The 14379-nt window shown below is 40.1% G+C and overlaps 1 protein-coding gene across 1 annotated transcript in view; it reads right to left on the bottom strand.

Annotated features, from left to right (window-relative positions):
- The window catches only part of PLXNC1 (plexin C1), a 156962-nt gene that overhangs the window by 81724 nt on the left and 60859 nt on the right, over positions 1-14379 (bottom strand). The window contains 2 exon segments of the mRNA NM_001261691.1: positions 523-610; positions 4692-4839. Of these exon segments, the coding sequence (NP_001248620.1) occupies positions 523-610; positions 4692-4839 (236 nt within the window).

Genomic DNA, 14379 nt, shown 5'->3' with positions numbered 1-14379 from the left:
TCCGCCTCCTAGGCTCAGGTGATTCTCCCACCACAGCCTCCCAAGTAGCTGGGACTACAGGCATGTACCACCATGCTTGGCTAACTTTTGTGTTTTTTGGTAGCGATGGCGTCTCACTATGTTGCCCAGGCTGGTCTCAAACTCCTGGGCTCAAGTGATCTGCCCACCTCGGCCTCCTAAAGTGCTGGGATTCCAGACATGAGCCACCATGCCTGGCTTGTCTCTTCTTCTTTACTTACTTCAAGGCTGCCTCTCGGTCCTGGGAAGACATATTTCCCTGTGGGTATGAATACTTAAGCACAGTGGATCTCTCTGCCTCATGGCGCCAGTTTACTAGTCAGGGCTAGAATGTGTGAGCTGAGCTTATTAGCTCAGTGGCTCTCCTATCTCCCATTACATCATGCTCCAAAAGGCATTTTGGAAAGTTCTGTCTCACAAGAGTTCTTTAGGAAATCGAGGAGTCAAACAAATAAGTAAATTAAGACCAACGAGAGAATATTCAAATTTCAAATAAAATCTTACTCTTTTAATGATAAGCAGTTGGTAAAGTTGAATCTGTCTGATAAATTCCAAGAACCGAAGGAGAACATCACGTTGACAACTGAAACATCTGGAGGGAAGGGGGGAAAAAGTCATTTACAGTGGAGTCCTGCTATAGTCAAGCATAGCTGTAAATGCAAAAAAAGAAAAATAAATATTTTTGCCTCCTCTGCATAGTGGGCGGGAGCTTGCCAGCTGTTTGCTAACATTTTAATCAGTATGTGGTTCCTTCCCCATGGGCCATTCGCATCAGGCAGCCGAAGTGCACAGCTCAAGCCTCCAAACAGACTGAACCCACCTCGAGTTCCAAGCCTCCCATGGATAATCACTAGGAAGAAGCCATTTTACAGCTCATTTACATCTCATACTCTCCTAGGGATCTCTATCTCAGCTTTTAATTGGCCAAGGCATAAGAATAAAACAAATCACCGAGCAAGAAGTGCCTAGAACATGAAAACCGGAGGATTAGAAATCCTGCACCTTCAGAAAAATCCACGCTGCAAATATTTACCTAACATACTCTAAAGTGTAGTTTCCCTGGGCAGGGTTCCACGATCTTCTTGGGGTCAACTGTCACCAAATCTGTGATAAAGGTTTTCTTATTTGCCTTTGAAAGCCTACTCATTGGTTAGAAAACCCCAAAAGAACAAAATAACAAGGATTTCAAAACTACTAAATCAGCATTAGAGAAATAGAATATTTAAATATATATACTCTATCCAGGGTAGTGATTCTCAAACCCAGTTGTCTATCAGAATCACCTGAGATATTTATAAAAATATAGATCCCAGGGCCATGCCCCTAAATATTCTGATTTAGCAAGCCTGGGGTGGACCCAGGAACCTGTGGTTGCATCACTCCCCATGAAACGATTGTATAGAGCCTAGGTTTGGGGCCACAATACAGAGTAGCACTTTTCAAATCCCCTTCTGTCCAGGAACCAGTGCTAATCACAAGGTATTAATATATTTTTCCTTTGATGAATTAATAGGAATAGGAGGTGGTGCTATTTATTTGTTTGTTTGTTTGTTTATTTTAGTAGAGACGGGGTTTTACCATGTTGGCTAGGCTGGTCTTGAACTCCTGACCTCAAGTGATCTGCCCGCCTTAGCCTCCCAAAATGCTGGGATTACAGGTGTGTGCAACCACACCCGGCCGAGAGGGTGCTTTTTAAATCCAAGTCTTGACAAAATAAGAATCTGGCTTGACTCTGTTGGCACCCCTAATTTTCTTATTGAAATGTTATTAGTGTGTGGTTCCCAAAGTCTAAAAACCCTTACTTTAAGGTCCTTCTGCACAGCAATAACACTCCCCCTGAAAGTCAGAATTCCATATAAAATTCGGTTCACATACAGAGGGTGTGTGTGAAATGATCATCTTCTGTTCTCAAGACAAAGAGGCTTGGAGGGCTGGCATGACCTCTCTGCAAAAGCCTCTGCACAGACACTTGATACATGTGAATAGAATGAACACAGGGACAGTCAGCTCGGAGGGACTCCCAGTGAAAATACACTCCAGTGAAATCTGTAAGTGTCCAGTGATGAAGACTGCAAAAGTCATACATTTTTTCAAGCACCAAATAGGCACAAAACTCTATTTGGAAATATCACAAGGAAATGAATATTCATGATTTCTTCTAGGAAAGCATTTACAGTTATTCTGGAAGAGGTAAAATAATTTAGGTGATGACAGCACAGTCAAGGAAACAACCATATGAGTGGTTTCAGTTCCCTCTGGTAACCTGGGTACCAAGACAGGGGTGTGCATGGAGGACCAAAGTGGTGTTAGAATGGCTGAGAAAGTCAGAGCAGAATCTGGCAAGGGCATATGGGAAGAGGTGACTTTCTCCAATGTTTCAAAGCAGAAAGGGAGACAGGATTTTGTGAAAGAGGGGAGGCCATTCTAGGTTCAAAGAAGGCCATGGATAAAGGCTTGGCATGGCAATGGTCGCTGGCTGGCTGAGTACAAGAGGCTGGGAAGCGAATTTGTTTGCCTGTTCGGAATATATAAGATATTCAGAAAACGGCAGGTGAAGGGTTGGGTGCAACTGATGGAGGATCTAAAAGCAACCAACTAGCTTTACAAGGTGATCTCAAATACTTCAGAGGCATATTTTATAGGTGAGCAAGGTCTGCGTTTTAATGAACAAAATTAACCAGAAATGCATCACAAAGGCTGCACCACCAGTGTGGACAAAGTAAAGTGGAAAATTGAGGTGATTTTCCAAGCAATCAGTCCCAAACAGCCACCACCCAGTGGCTAAGAGCATTTTTAAGCTCACATCTCTGGCCTGGTGCATTAAATTGCCTTTTGAAGGATTTAGGATCAATTGGGTTCTATGGTCTGATTATTTATGTCTCCCCTAAATTCATAAGTTGGAATCTAATACCCAATGTGGTAGTATTAAGCCATGGGGGCTTTGTGAAGTGATTAAATCATGAGGACTGCACCCTCATGAATGTGATTAGTGTTCTTATAAAAGAGGCTTGAGAGAGTTCCCTTGCCCCTTCTGCATGTGAGAATACAGCAACAAGGCACGATCTGTGGAGTCAGAGGCCAAGCCCTTACCAGACACTGAATTTGCTGGAGCCTTGACCTTGGACTCCCCAGCCACCAGAGCTGTAAGCAATACATTTCTATTGTTTATAAATTATCTAGTCTAAGGTATTTTGTTATAGCAGCCAGAATGGACTAAGATATTGGGTAACTCCAGCTCTCACCACAAAACCCACTCAGCTCCATTAATGATCATCACTCAGTCCTGGAGACGTTCTCCATGAACTCAACTCTACTTCTAGTCTTTCTCATCCAAAGAGACCCAGGAGTCCTCAGTCTGCCCACTGTACCTCCTAACCATCTATTGAATCCACTTCTCTCCATCCCCCTTGGCTTCTCCTCCAGCTCTCACTTTCCTTCTCACCTGGACCAATAGGTGATAGCTTTCCTATCTGATAGGAAATCTGATAGCTCCAATAGCTTTCCTATCTGATCTTTCGGAACTCAGTCTTTCAGTCTTTCACTTCTTTGGCCCATTCTCCACCTTCAAGCTATTCATTCATTCATTCAGTCAAGAAACATTTATTGATTGTGAATGGCTATGTTGTGCCAGACACAGTTCAAAGCACAGCAGTGAAGACGTCTTCCCAAAGTCCCTGCCTCCATGGGTCTTACATTCCAGTAGGAAAGACAGACAATGCACAATTGAACCTTTCTGTAATATAAATCTGATTGTGCTGCCAGTCTCCAGCTTCAACCTTTCAGCATCTCATCACAGCTCCCAGGATTCACAGTTCACAAGGCCTTTCATGGTCCCCAAGATACCTCCTTTGGTATCTACCTTCTCTTCCTTTCCCCTTTCCACCTTCCCCTACCCCATTTGCCTTGGCCATATAGAAGCTCTTTTGGTTCTTCAAACAAAGCTTTTTCTCTCCTGGACATCATGCAGGTTGGTCTCTGTCTGAAATACCCATCCCCCTCCTCTTTGTCTGGCTCAACTCTACCCTCGCCTTGTCTGGACATCACTTCCTCCAGGAAGCTTTCCTTCCCCCCTTCCCCCTCTGCCATGTCTTGTCAGGTACATTTTTCATGTGCTTCTCATGGTACTCTGTGTTCCCTGCATTTACACACTGCATTGTAACGAGCTACTTACTTCTCTCTATCCCTGTGCACAGTGTTTTTTTTTAGGGGCAAGGGGGAGTCACTGTATCCCTAGCACCTAGCATAGTGCCTCACATATAGTAGATGTACAATAAATACTCCCTGGATGGATGTATGAATGCAATGAACTCAAACTGATAGAATACTGATTGTTAAAATTTCTCATCTCACCCAGGGCATTTCTTGCTTTTCAGATCTCTGAATTATCTAAACCATTTGGGTACAGTTGGCCCAATGCTATCTGGCTTTTCTGCACTCTCCTATCCAACTTGCCCTCCTCTTATCATTGCCCAGGCATATCTGATAGTGGGGTCTTGGAGTCAAGGAATGAGGTAAATCAGAGGTGAGGAGGACCCAGAGGAAAAGTGGGAACCAGAAGGTAGGGAGGGAGGGAGTCTACAGAGGGGGAACTATTCCGATTCCTTGGGCAAACTAAACTCAGGAGGTTCCCTTGTTTTTTTTGACTTTATAACAAAAATAAAGAGTCCACATACCTTTGTAGGTTGCTCTGGTTGGGATGCTACAGGTGCAGGTCCGGTTGGGCTGACTTTTATTCTGGCAGAGCTCCCTGCTAGAGTCCACGTTCTTCACCATGCACTTTGAGTGTCTTGGAGAGAAGCTTCCCACCACAGTCACTGTAGTCTGTGCAGGGAAGATACAGGGAAAAAATGATGATTTTTGCCTCATTTCCATCACAGAGCCTCATATGATCTCACCTTTTGACCTGCCACAGGAAGGAGAATTTCTCAGAAGAGCTGATGTAAAGAATAGATGTTTCTGGGTGACAGAGCAAGACACTACCTCCAAAAATAAATAAATAAATAAATAAAAATATAAAAGAATAGATGTTTTGTTGGCTATTGGGTTTGCTCTTTTGTACACTGCATATTCTTATTCTTTGACCATTTTTCTGCTTTGTGCGTATATTTTTCTTATCAATTTTCAAGAGCTCTCCGCATGGTGTAGATATTAATCTTTATCTGTCATATTTCTGACACATATTTTTCTCCTAATCTATTGTTTGTCTTGTAACTTTTGCTTGTGGCATCTTTTATCCTTACACAATGTGCTTTTAAGTAATCAAATACAGGGTTTCTTGTCTCAGCTATAAAGTGCTTCCCAAACTCTAGCTTACGGACAAATATAAAATTATTCCAACGTCTTTATTGCTTTATTTTTTAAGCTGATGTCTTTAATCCATCTGGAATTTATTTTTATATACAGTGTGAGATAAGGGTACAACTTTATCCAGATGGTTAATCAATTATGTCACAGCCATTTATTAAACAAAAAACAAACCTCCTTTTCCCACTGAATTGAAATACCATTTTGTCCTATGTTAAATTTCCATTTATCTGGAATCTATTTCTGAACTCCGCTCTCTTTCAATAATCTATTGATCTACTTCTATTCCAATGTCATTAAGTTTTTGCTCCTGTAATTTTAAATATATTTAGCATCTGATAAGGCAAATCTCTCCTTCTTTATCGCTATTTTCATAATTTTCTTAGCGTTTCCTGGACATTATTCATCCATATGAACTAAGTTCATTTTATCCAAAGGGGTTGAAGAGACTGAGTCTAAATGAAATTGTATTAAATATATGCCTTAATGTTCGAAAAATTTATATCTATGATATTAAGTATTCCCATCCAAACACATGACTTTTTTTCATCCGTTTCTCTTTGATCTGGGGTTCATTTAAGATGGCATGCCTTGATGATCCCCTAGGTGTGAAGATACATTTGTCAACTATTCCTTATGGCTAATATTGTTAGATAATGATTAAAGAAGGTGGCCTGTGAAATGTGCTTTAGAATTAGTTAAGGTTTTGCTTGTGGTCAAACATATGATTAAATTCGGGTGGAGGGAGTGTTTGTGTGTGTGTATGTTTGTATGTGTACAGGGATACGTCTGTGTGCCTGTACATGTGTGTATGTGTATAGTAGGGACACAAAAAGACAATCTTGAAATGTTCCCAAAGTAGCTTTTTCCCAAGGAAATGGTCCAAAGTAACAAGGCAGCCAGGTCTCCTGTTCAAAACGAAAATTATAGGAATTAACATGGCAACAGTGGACTCCTTTTGCATCAGGTGCATGATGGGATCTGGTGGGAACGTGGGCCAAGTAAAAGGAACCTGGGAGTGCAGGAACCTTATCACCTCCTATGAAGAGCCATAGTCTAGACAACCTGGCAGCTGTCTGTCTTCTGTTATACATCTCACTTCCTCCCAGACTTGCTGCACTGCCAACTAAGATTCTGCTGTTTCCCTGGTTCTCTGATAAGCTTGCTAAGTCTTGTCTAGTCCCTGGAGGTCACCCCTATCTTTCCATTTTCAAAAAGTTCTGGCCATATTATCATGCTGGAAGAAGGCAAGTTCTTTCAGTCCACTTCACCTGGACTGAAGTTCAATTGTCTTTCGGGAATTCTGGGCTCAGTAAAAGATCCCAAACCATTCCCACTAACTTATCTTCAACAAACGCCTGAACTCTCATTCATGCTGAATCTTCAACACAGCATTTATATCCGCACCACACATCTTAGCACACTATCACATATTATCTTGTATACATGTATGTCTTAAATTGAATTCACAAGAGTGTCAGAATTTTTAAAAATCACATTTTCAACAACTCTTTTAAAGTTTCCACATTTCCTTCTAGTTCTCACATATGTAGTTTTACATAACTATAATTATTTCATTTATTTATTCCACAAATATTTATCAAGCTTGCAACATATGCCAAGTGCTGCACAATGGTACTGATTATACCAGTGAACCAAACAGCTATGGTCCTTGCCCTCAAAGAGCTTATAGACTAGTAGAAGTATAGAACATTCCACCAGAATAAAATTGGAGGGTCACATGGTATCAAGGAATCATCAAGAGATGACTGAGCTAAGATGGTACAATAGAAAGGGAAAGAACCAGGCAGTCAAGGTACCCCTTAGAAGTAGCATGGGGCAGGACTGGAAGTGGGGGATGTGGATATGGAGGATGCTGGCGAGCAAATGGATGGATGGAGGTACCATAGGTACCATACATGGAGATGGGGCATACTGAGGGAGAGGCAGATGGGTGGAAGATTCAAGACTTCAATTTGGGGTGTATGTAGTTCAAGATACTTGTGTGATACTTGAGCAGATGTGTCAAGTTGGGTATGGGCCTGGAGCTCAGAGGAGCAATCTGGGGTGGGGATAAAGGAGACATGAACATACAGATGATTGATAAAGCTATGAAAGTGGATAAGATTGTCTACAGACAAAATGTAGAGTAAGGAGAGAGGAAGAACCAAAACTGGGCCTTAAATGGCTCCAATATTTAGACACAGGGAGAGAGGGCACCAGCAAGGCCCAGCAAGGAAATTGAGGCCTGGCCACAGAGAAGAAGGAGAGCACGGAGTGGGCGTGCCACGGAAAGCAATGGAAAAGACAGTTTCAAGAACGCTATCAGCCAAGTAAGATGACCTTAAAGTGTCCACTGGAACGGCTGCATGGAGTTCACTAGTGACCTTAGCAAGAACCGGTTCAGGGGAACAGTGGGGCAGAAACCAGGTTGGAGTGGACCTGAAAAGAAGAGACAGCATGTTTTTTCAGGTGCAGCGGAAGGAGAGAGGAGCCAGTGAGGTGAAGGTATTTTTGCGTAACTTGGGGTCCAGGCGAGTATGGTTAAAAAGCTGAAGCTTTGTCCTAAGAAACCCAGCATGGGACTCCTTACCAGGCTGATGGCTCTTTCTTGAATCAAGCTGGATGAAGAGGGAGTGAAGACTTAAAGGGCAGATGGGATGCAAAGGCAGCTGGGGTGTCAATTAGCTGGCAATATCCACAGGGCCAAAGAATTGCTTGCTGTACAACACTCTTATCAGATCGACATATTATACTGAATCATTCCTTATTGCTAAACAGTTTCGTTATTTCCAGGTTTCTAATTCTATAAATGCTACTGCAAGAGCATCTTCATGCCTAGGGATTTTCTTCTTTCAAGTTATTTCCTCAGGATTCTAAGGCTGAAATTAATGCTTCAAACAGAATGAATATATTTATGAATTTTGAAACATGCTGCCAAACTGCTTTCCAAAAAGGTTGTGCTAATTGGCATCACCAACACTGGGTGTTAGCATAGCTTATTATCGCTTTAATTTGTATTTATTTGAAAACTAGTGAGGTTGAACATATTTCCATATTTCTATCTACTTTCTGAATCTCCTCTTGTGAGAATATCTGTGTTTTGGCCCAGTTACTTTTTGGTGTACTGATGTTTTTCTTTTTAATTTTTCTTAGTGTTATTATCTTATGATGAATATTTTTTTAGTGGCAAATATTTTCCTGAAGTGTGTGGTTTAGTTAACTCTTTTTTTTTTTTTTTTTTTGACAGAGTTTTGCTCTTGTCAGCCAGGCTGGAGTGCAGTGGCACGATCTTGGTTCACTGCAACCTTCACCTCCCAGATTCAAGCAATTCTCCTGTCTCAGCCTCCCGAGTAGCTGGGATTACAGGTGCCTGACACCATGCCTGGCTAAATATTTTTGTATTTTTAGTAGAGACAGTGTTTCACCATGTTGGCCAGGCTGGTCTAGAACTCTTGACCTTCAGGTGATCTGCCTGCCTTGGTCTCCCAAAGTGCTGGGATTACAGGCATGAGCCACCATGCCCGGCCAAGTTAACTCTTACTTTTTGTAAAAGGAAGTCATATATATGAATATTTTTCTTTTGTTATTACATACCATATTGCTTCAGAGGTAAAATTATGTTCAACTTCATTTTCTGTTAGTTCTTCTGTGACTTATCTTTACATATCAATTTCTTAATTAGTCTAAATTTTATTTTATATTTAATGTAAAATACGAAATTATGTTTCCATAGTATAAGCCAGTTATCTCACACATTTTATGAAATAATTTTTGTTTCCTCTCATTTTATGATATCTGTTCCTTAAAAATTTTACATCTATTTCTGAGCTTTCTACTATATTTTATGAATCTATATTCCTATTTTTAAACCAGAATCATGGATTAAATTATTGTTGATATCTATCTATCATCTATGTTTGCAATCTAATGGGAGTGGTCTTGCCTAAATCAACTTCTTTCTTTTCAAAATATGTTTTGGATATTCTTGATCAGCTCATGTTATTCCATGAGCTTTTATATTATATTTTTATAAAATTCCATGAATTTTATATTAACTTTAAATAAACACTAATTCAAAAATCATTGGAATTACATGAAATCAAGAAAAATAGGTGAGGAAGAAGTGCTATTTTTGTGATATCTTCTCACCAAGAAATGTAGAACATGCCTGAATATGTTCAAGAGGTTTTCCATATATTCTAAGAAAACGCTTTGTGTATTTTTGTTTTTATTTTTGTTTATGCTTATGTTTTTAATTGATAAGGTTTTGCTATGATAAATTATAAATAGCCTTAAGGCTGGGCGCAGTGGCTTACGCTTGTAATCCCAGCACTCTGGGAGGCCAAGGCAGGCAGCTGAGGTCAGGAGTTCGAGACCAGCCTGGCCAACATGGTGAAACCCCATCTCTCCTTAAAACATAAAAAAATTAGGCAGGCATGGTGGTGGCAGGCACCTGTAATCCTAGCTACTCAGGAGGCTGAGGCAGGAGAACCGCTTGAACCAGGAGGCAGAGGTTGCAGTGAGGGGAGATCATGCCATTGCACTCCAGCCTGGGAAACAAGAGTGAAACTTCGTCTCAAAAAAAAAAAAAAAAAAAAATAGCTTTAATACACCATTGCTCTGCTATCTAACTAGAATGGCTTAAGCTAAGTTGTTCAAAGCAAAATCACTATTTTTGGTAGCTGACTTCAACACATATCTCTTAGCAAAAATGGTTTTAAAGCAGGATATGTACCTTGCTTTTTAAGTTTATGGCTGAGTAGTTCTGTTGTTTTTATGAATAGAACCTTTTATTAATGAGGTTAAAAGTTTGTTTTATTTGACATGTAGTAAGGCTATTGATATTTAAATATTTATTGAACATTCAGCACTTCATTTAATTTTTATTCATTTGAATAATATTTAAAGCTAACATATTTAGATTCTGCAGATATGCAGCCACTTAAGATGAGTAAATAATGGTTTTTGTATATTTAATTCGAATAATTATATGTTTTATTTGTTTCTTGTGTTACTGCAGTGGACAGAGCTTTATAAATAATGTCAATAGTATTAGCAATGGTGGAATTCCTTGTGTTAGTTCAGATCTGTAAAAGAATGTTTCTAGGATGGGCATGGTCACTTATGCCTATAATCCCAGCACTTTCAGAGGCTGAGGTGGGAGGATCACTTGAGTCCAGGGATTTGAGACCAGCCTGGGCAACATAGGGAGACCTTATCTCTATAAAAAAAATTTTTTAAATTAGCTGGGTGTGGTGGTTCACACCTCTAGTCCCAGTTACTTGAGAGGCTGACGTGGGAGGATCCCTTGAGCCCAGGGGTTCAAGGCTGCAGTAAATTATGATCACCTCTTTGCACTCTAGCCTAGGTGACAGAGTGAGACCCTGTCTAAAAAAAAAAAAAAAAAAAAAAAGGTTCCAGTGTCTCTCCTCTAGGAACCACATTGTTTAAGAAATACTTTTATTCCAATTAGCCGGGCATAGTGGTATGTGCCTGTAATCCTAGCTACTTGGGAGGCTGAGGCAGGAGAATCCCTTGAACCTGGGAGGTGGAGGTTGCAGTGAGCCTAGATCATGCCACTGCACTCCAGTCTGAGTGACAGAGCAAGACTCCCTCTCAAAAAAAAAAAAAAAAAAAAAAAAAAAAAATGTAGAAAGCTGAAACTGGATCCCTTCCTTATATACCTTATACAAAAAATCAATTCAAGATGGATTAAAGACTTAAATGTTAGACCTAAAACCATAAAAACCTAGAAGAAAACCTAGGCAATACCATTCAGGACATAGGCATGGGCAAAGACTTCATGACTAAAACACCAAAAGCAATGGCAACAAAAGCCAAAATAGACAAATGGGATCTAATTAAACTAAAGAGCTTCTGCACGGCGAAAGAAACTAACATCAGAGTGAACAGGCAACCTACAGAATGGGAGAAAATTTTTGCAATCTACCCATCTGACAAAGGGCTAATATCCAGAATCTACAAAGAACTCAAACAAATTTACAAGAAAAAAACAACCCCATCAAAAAGTGGGCAAAAGATATGAACAGACAGCTCTCAGAAGAAGACATTTATGCAGCCAACACACATATGCAAAGGTACTCATCACTGGTCATCAGAGAAATGCAAATCAAAACCACAATGAGATATAATCTCACGCCAGTTAGAATGGCAATCATTAAAAAGTCAATGGCAATCATTGAAAAGTCAGGAAACAACAGGTGCTAGAGAGGATGTGGAGAAATAGGAACACTTTTACACTGTTGGTAGGAGTGTAAACTAGTTCAACCATTGTGGAAGACAGTGGGGCGATCCCTCAAGGATCTAGAACTAGAAATACCATTTGACCCAGCCATCCCATTACTGGGTATATACCCAAAGGATTATAAATCATGCTACTATAAAGACACATGCAGACATATGTTTATTGTGGCACCATTCACAATAGCAGAGACTCGGAACCAACCCAAATGTCCATCAATGATAGGCTGGATTAAGAACATGTGGTACATATACACCATGGAATACTATGCAGCCATAAAAAAGGATGAGTTCATGTCCTTTGCAGGGACATGGATGAAGCTGGAAACCATCATTCTCAGCAAACTATCACAGGGACAGAAAACCAAACACCTCATGTTCTCACTCACAGGTGGGAACTGAACAATGAGATCACTTGGACACAGGATGGGGAACATCACACAATGGGGCCTGCCGAGGGGTGGGGGCCTGGGGGAGGGAAAGCATTAGGAGAAATACCTAATGTAAATGATGAGCTGATGGGTGCAGCAAACCAACATGACACATGTATACATATGTAACAAAACTGCACGTTGTGCACATGTACCCTAGAACTTAAGTATAATAAATAATAACAATAATTTTATTTCTGTGTGTTTTCTATTTTTATTACATATCTCTGCTTTCCTTCTCCACCACATCAGTCATTCCACCACGGGAGCCCATGTTTACAACCGTGTATGAATTCCTCCATATTTTTGCCTATGCTCAAATAATCACATAGAGACATATATACATAAATGTGTACAGGGACATTTTTTGGTCAATGTAAGATCATGCTAGGAACACTTTTATGCATCTTGCTGTTTTTACTCAACAAAAGCTCACAGAAATCCCTCCAGGACAACTGGAATTGCTCTAATTATTTCTTTTTAATGCTGATCCCATAGTGAGTATGAGGATGTACTATCTTTTAATTGTTTTGTGGAAAGAAACAAAGCTTCTGTGAACAGAGCTTCTGTATTATATGGAGGTTTTTCTCTGCCTACAAAGTAACTAGAATGTTACTAAGTATATGAAAGGCAGGTAGCAAATAGCCTTTGAACAGAGCTAATAGATGGAACTGAACATGACCCTAGACTGCCGTCTCCATAGGTCAGGGTCAGTTTCATTTAAACAAAGACCTGAGATTTTCAGGTAAGCTGAAGGTGGCAATAGGGTAGGAAATATTTTGAAATAATGTGATCAAGAGATAGAATCAGATGGCTTGTCAACACTATTAAAATAGTTAGTCCGAAGTTGGTTTGAAAGGATAGCTTTAATCAAATTACAAACTTCTTATCTTCTTTACTTTGAGAGTGGTGGTGAGCTGGAGAGAGTGAGGCAGTGGCTGTGTGGGAAGTCTCTGGGAAGATTAGGGTAAACCACAGTGGGACTTAGGGCGAGGAAGAAAACACCAGTGGTTGTTTGGGTGGTAAGCAGTTTTTGAAATGTTCTAGACTAGATATAAACAGTGATTAACTTGTAATCATGAGCCCCTAGCTAGGTAAGGAAGTTGTATAAACAGCACTTTTTATTTAATGAACAAGCTACTTCTTCCCACTACATTTAGCTGAAGTATTATCCTTACATTTTTTTAAATGATGTAAGAAAAAAAATCTTCCAGAATCTTAACCACTAATCAGAGTCCTGGGTATATTCAAGGATTATGGTATTCTACTTTCTACTATTCTCTATTAGCGCCAAATTTGGCTATTTTTCAGACTGATGAGAGAAATTAGAATTTGGATACACCTAAGTTTAGATGCCTAAGAATCTTTTCCACCAAATCAATTCACTCTGATTCACGGCTCGTAGAAGTTTGTATGAAAGTTCTTTTTTTTCTTTTTTCTCCAGGAAGACAACAGAAAGTGACAACAGCCAAATAGCTTTAAATCTGTTAGTTCTGATCAGTTACGACTTAAAAGCTTGATTCTTTTATTATTTATCACTCATTAAATACTTTGGCTCTCCTTTATTAAATGTTAAATCATCGTAAGTGGTAAAGTTCTTGCCATTTCTCTGAAATGGCAAAGTGTAAGGGAAAAGAGAAAGTGGCCCATTTCCTTGTTAATGTGGCATTCAAACAGAACACAGTGAGCTCAACAGACAGGTCAGCTGGCTGCTGTACAATTATTCATAACAGAGGACTCCGTGCAATTATTCATAACACAAGAGCCGTCATTAGGGAGAAAATGTCTCCTTATAGCACCACTGAGATTGCAAGGCAGGAATTCCCTTTTCCCGTAGGGCATGGTTGGCATGTGCATCTGAAAATGCTTAAATATGCTCCTTGCTCCCTTCTCTCATCCAATGACAGGGCTGATGTGTTGTCAAGAGTGGTGCTACCATAACGAGGGCCCACTGGCTTTCCAAAGGACCTCACATGGGATAGTCACTGCCCACGTTGGCCTTCTCTCCATCTCTACCAAGACTGTTGGAAGCTATGTTCGTAAGATGGTTACTGGAGAAGACTCAACACATTAGGATAAGGGACCATTACACTAAACAAAATTCTGCAATTGAGCCACATTTAAGGAATCTCGTTGACCATGAATCTGAACTTCTTTTTTCTCTACTTTCAAAAGCAATATGTATTTCTACTACATTAGAAGTCCAACTCTTCTTCCAGTTCAACCATTGAGAGTCATCTTCAGCTCCACAAGACAACAAACTCCACGAGAGCAGGCCCATGATGTGACTTGGTTACTGCTATATCCCCAGCACCTTGCAGAGTAGACGGCATCTGGTAGGCATTCAATATTCATTAATGAG

This window comes from Macaca mulatta, chromosome 11, assembly GCF_049350105.2.
Source record: "Macaca mulatta isolate MMU2019108-1 chromosome 11, T2T-MMU8v2.0, whole genome shotgun sequence".
NCBI lineage: Eukaryota > Metazoa > Chordata > Mammalia > Primates > Cercopithecidae > Macaca > Macaca mulatta.
Note: the sequence above shows the minus strand (reverse complement) of the source record. Positions and strands in the feature narration are given on the sequence as shown.